The sequence below is a fragment of the Pyxicephalus adspersus genome, chromosome 4, assembly GCF_032062135.1.
Source record: "Pyxicephalus adspersus chromosome 4, UCB_Pads_2.0, whole genome shotgun sequence".
Classification (NCBI taxonomy): domain Eukaryota; kingdom Metazoa; phylum Chordata; class Amphibia; order Anura; family Pyxicephalidae; genus Pyxicephalus; species Pyxicephalus adspersus.
This window is the reverse complement of record NC_092861.1, coordinates 36,009,978-36,013,980: the sequence shown is the minus strand read 5'-3', so window position 1 is coordinate 36,013,980 and position 4,003 is coordinate 36,009,978. Positions and strand designations below refer to the sequence as shown.

The window sequence follows — 4,003 nt, the reverse complement described above, 5'->3', positions numbered from 1 at the left end:
AAACTTGGATTGGCTAAAAGGAAATGGATTGTGTTTGGTGGATCATATCCTGGGTGTCTTGCTGCATGGTACCGATTAAAGTTTCCTCACTTGGCCCATGCAGCTGTGGCCAGCAGTGCCCCTGTACAAGCTGTGCTGAATTTTTCTGGTAAGGTGCTAAAGAATTTATTATATGTTCATTATGAACTAAAAATGGAAATGTCTGATGCACATCACAGGTGCTAGTGTTATGAAGTGAGATGAATGGTGCTATTAATACAAACCTGCAGAACACCTTCACACAATCTTACAAACTGTCCTATTAAAACTTAACTCTGCATGAACTGTGGTTGTCAAGCCCAAATGCATGCAGTCATGAGAAAAAATACAAATCTAAAGACATTAAAATTATCTGGTTCTTGACAGGTCTTACAATTAGATTAATGCATGCTCAGATCAATATCAACACACAACATATTACAACATGCTCTTATTTTATTACGACTAAGTCAAAATGTGCAAGCAGTGTATAAAAAATGATGTAGGCCATAAACTTTCTTAAGAATTAGGAGGGTAAATAGCAGCCAGATGATGCCAATCAAATGCAATTGATTATTTGATGGTCAGCAAGTGTAACCATAGGTTTTTACAGTTTGCTGGTCTCCAGTCATTAGGTGTATGTTAACACAATGCCAAGGAGGAAAGACATCAGCAATGATCTTAGAGAATTCATTGTTACTGACTATCCATCTGGGAAAGGTTATAAGACTTTTTCCAAGTAATTTGGTATCAATACGTTTTTTTGGTTTTTATAAAACCTGTAAACAAATAAACGGCAATATTCAAATGTTGTGTACAGAACTCAGGAACGTGTAGACACATCAAAATCATGGGAAAGACAACATACATACATATATCAGGACCATTTTGCAGCCACTAGTGTTTGCGTAGGACTAAAAGACTGAAGCCTCAAACCCCCCTGGATAGGAGGTGGGAAAGTATCACATAATAAAAAAGAAAGATGTGGAATGATGGGAAATAATGAGAGTTTTAAGACCAAAGAAGATGGGTATGCAAGTTTGAAAAAATGTGTGCTCTTTTAAATGAGCAGATAGTATGAGCAAGCCGAATAGGACAAGGTAGACCATTCCAGAGAGTCGGGGCAGCTCTAGAAAAATCTTGTGGAGCTGTGCATGTGACGAGGTTATAAGTGGGGAAGTCATTATCATAAAAAACAAAACAAAAAACAAGGCAGCATGAGATGTTCTTGGACAGATGAGACCAAAATGGAGATGTGTGGTCATAATGGACAGCAACATGTTTGGTGATAGAGGGGGGTGATGTCCTTTTGCAGCCACAAGACCTGGACACCTTGCAGTCAGCGAGTCGACATAAACTCCTCTGTGTATCAAAGTATTCTAGAATCAAATATGAGGCCATCTGAGCAACAGCCGTAATGTGACCATGCCACACGACAATGATCCCAAAATTTCTTCACAACAATGTGAGAGGCTGATAGTCATGGAGAAAATGAATACTTTGTTATTGTCGCTAAAGGTGGTTCTACAAACTATTGAATCATGGGGTATACATAGTCTTTCACACATGGCTTGTCCATTTTGGCTTAATTTTTGTTAAATAATGACATGGTGGAAAATGTTGAGTAATGTTTTACAACTGATGTTAAATTGAAAACATTTTTGGAATCATTTTAGAAAACGGTATATATATTTTGATGACCGCACATTTTTGGAGCTTGGAGCTCTTTGGTTCATTGGGCTTGTACTGCCCTCTGCATGCTGTGCTGTTCATTACAGTCCTTTTCTGAACAAAAGTCCTCACTCCATATCTCGCAAAACATACACTCTGGCTAACACCTAAATTTACCGGTTAAAATGTTTAACTGTTTAAATATTGGATTGAATTAACATACTTCTGTATATTGATTCTTACATTTTAGGCAGTTACAGTTTGCTAAATTGGGGTAAAAATACATTTTTAAGTCTTCCAACATACAAATGTTAGTCAATTAAGCAGTTCGTAAATTATTGGCTATTTGAAGTAGAGCTCTAACCAAAAATAATAAAATAAATGGTGGATTAAAGTATAAAATAACACATCCAGTTTTGCTGCAATATTCAACTCCAATCCAGCAACTTGCCTACTAATGTAAAAAGGATTACCGAGGTGCATTATTCTTTGCCTTTATGTGCCTGGAATTTAAATTTAAAGGAATGTGTAATGTCTTTTGGGCTTCTGTTGGGTACATTTGCCACCTCCCAGGACAGGAATAATAGGTCAATCTTCCAACAAGGACACAGCAATAGTTAGTTGACATGTCCTCTCTGTAATAATTTCCTAACTAAATTCTCCATTTTTGTTTTGTAGAATATCTAGATGTGGTGCAGTCATCATTGGCTAGAAATCATTCTAATTGCCCAAAAACATTTAAATTGGCTTCAGATACATTAATAGAGCTGCTGGACCATAAAGAAAACTATGCGAAAATCACACGTGATTTCAAGTAAGTGGCATTTAGTAACCATGTTGTTACTCTTGTCAGTTGGATAATATTTGAACTAATATTGTTAAATCTGCAATAAACCTGTAATGGAGTCTGAGATTGTCTGATATATGTTGATACTCATTTCTTGTGGCGCATGATGGGCCGAACGATAAAGTCGTAATGTAAGAATATAGTGGGAAATAGCACAAAAATTTACATCCCTTAACCTCCCTAGCGGTTCATTTCTTTCCGGTTTTATATGTCTAAAAGCGGTACATTGTTTTCATGAAAATGTATTTTACGGTATGATATAATAGTATGAGTATAATAGTTTGAAACACAAAATCATGTAAAAACAATAAATTGAATGAATTAAAAAATCTATATATTTAAAAGAAATACAGATTATACCCATACTATTATATATACTGTAAAATAAATGTTCATGAAATATAATGCACTGCTTTTACACATAAAAATCCAATGTATTGCATTCAATACAGTTATTTTGTATTGAATGCAATACGAATAAATTTTGAATTTCCCGCCCCGCCCGGCCGGGACGTACACACGCACCGATGTCACCGGGAACTGCCCGGTGACTCATCGAATGCAGAAGCAGAAAGAAGACAGGGATCCCGTCACTGGACGGCGCGGGACGCTGGCGGATAAGGTAATTGATGTGTTTACCAGCCCTCAGTGTGACTCAGGTTACCACTTTTAGCAACTTTTTTCTACCCCAAGTAACACTCGGGGTTACCGCTAGGGAGGTTATTTTGCTTCAGTTCTTCGTGTCCCTACTAGGAAGCCCCTTTTTCTTTCCTTAGGTTTTGTTAAATGTCAGATCATCTACCCTGTATCTAAATAATATTCCCTTCATTGAGAGGGGACAGGTGAAATAGGTACGGTACAGAGTAGGGAGCCAGATTTTGGACAAGTAGTACTTTCTAAGCATTCCTCCTGTCTCTCTCATCACTTTTTCTTCTTTGACATGACGTGTGAGTTTAATCCTTTCTTCTCCCCACCTTGGCTCCGCTCCTATTGTGCATACTAGTTATAAAGAAGATCCTGCTATTTTTTTCGGGGGGGGGGGGGGGTGTTTTTGGGTCTAGATTTTACCTAGTTAAATCTTCGGTCCATAGGTTTATTTTTACCATAGGTGTGAGTCTTTCCGGTTGGGATACCCATTAGGAAGGCCTCTATTTGTAAACTTTTTCTCTTCTAAGATACATGCTCATCAAACTGGAGGAAAACCCAAAATTTCCCAGAGCAAGGGCCTAGGTACCTTTTATATTAGGGCCCTATACTGCAGCACTGACTATTCACAGCCCCAGCTTGGCTCCCTGACATCAGCATTGGAAGCTATATCAACAGGAGACTATAGTTCAAGCTCCTGCTAGTAATACTAGGAATTGTCTTGGTTAATTCCTCCTAAATACCAAACCTTTTAAAACTCTGGAAAGCAAAAATATATAACCTCTACCATCCCAAAGTACCTAGTCTTTTGGTATCGATCTT

The 4,003-nt window shown here is 37.7% G+C and overlaps 1 protein-coding gene across 1 annotated transcript in view; it reads left to right on the top strand.

Moving 5' to 3' along the window:
- Positions 1 to 4,003, top strand: part of LOC140329735 (putative serine protease K12H4.7) — a 24,426-nt gene that overhangs the window by 4,928 nt on the left and 15,495 nt on the right. Inside the window, exons 3-4 of the mRNA XM_072410125.1 lie at positions 1 to 148; positions 2,368 to 2,503. Coding sequence (XP_072266226.1) covers positions 1 to 148; positions 2,368 to 2,503 — 284 coding nt within the window. The remainder of the gene's footprint in view (positions 149 to 2,367; positions 2,504 to 4,003) is intronic.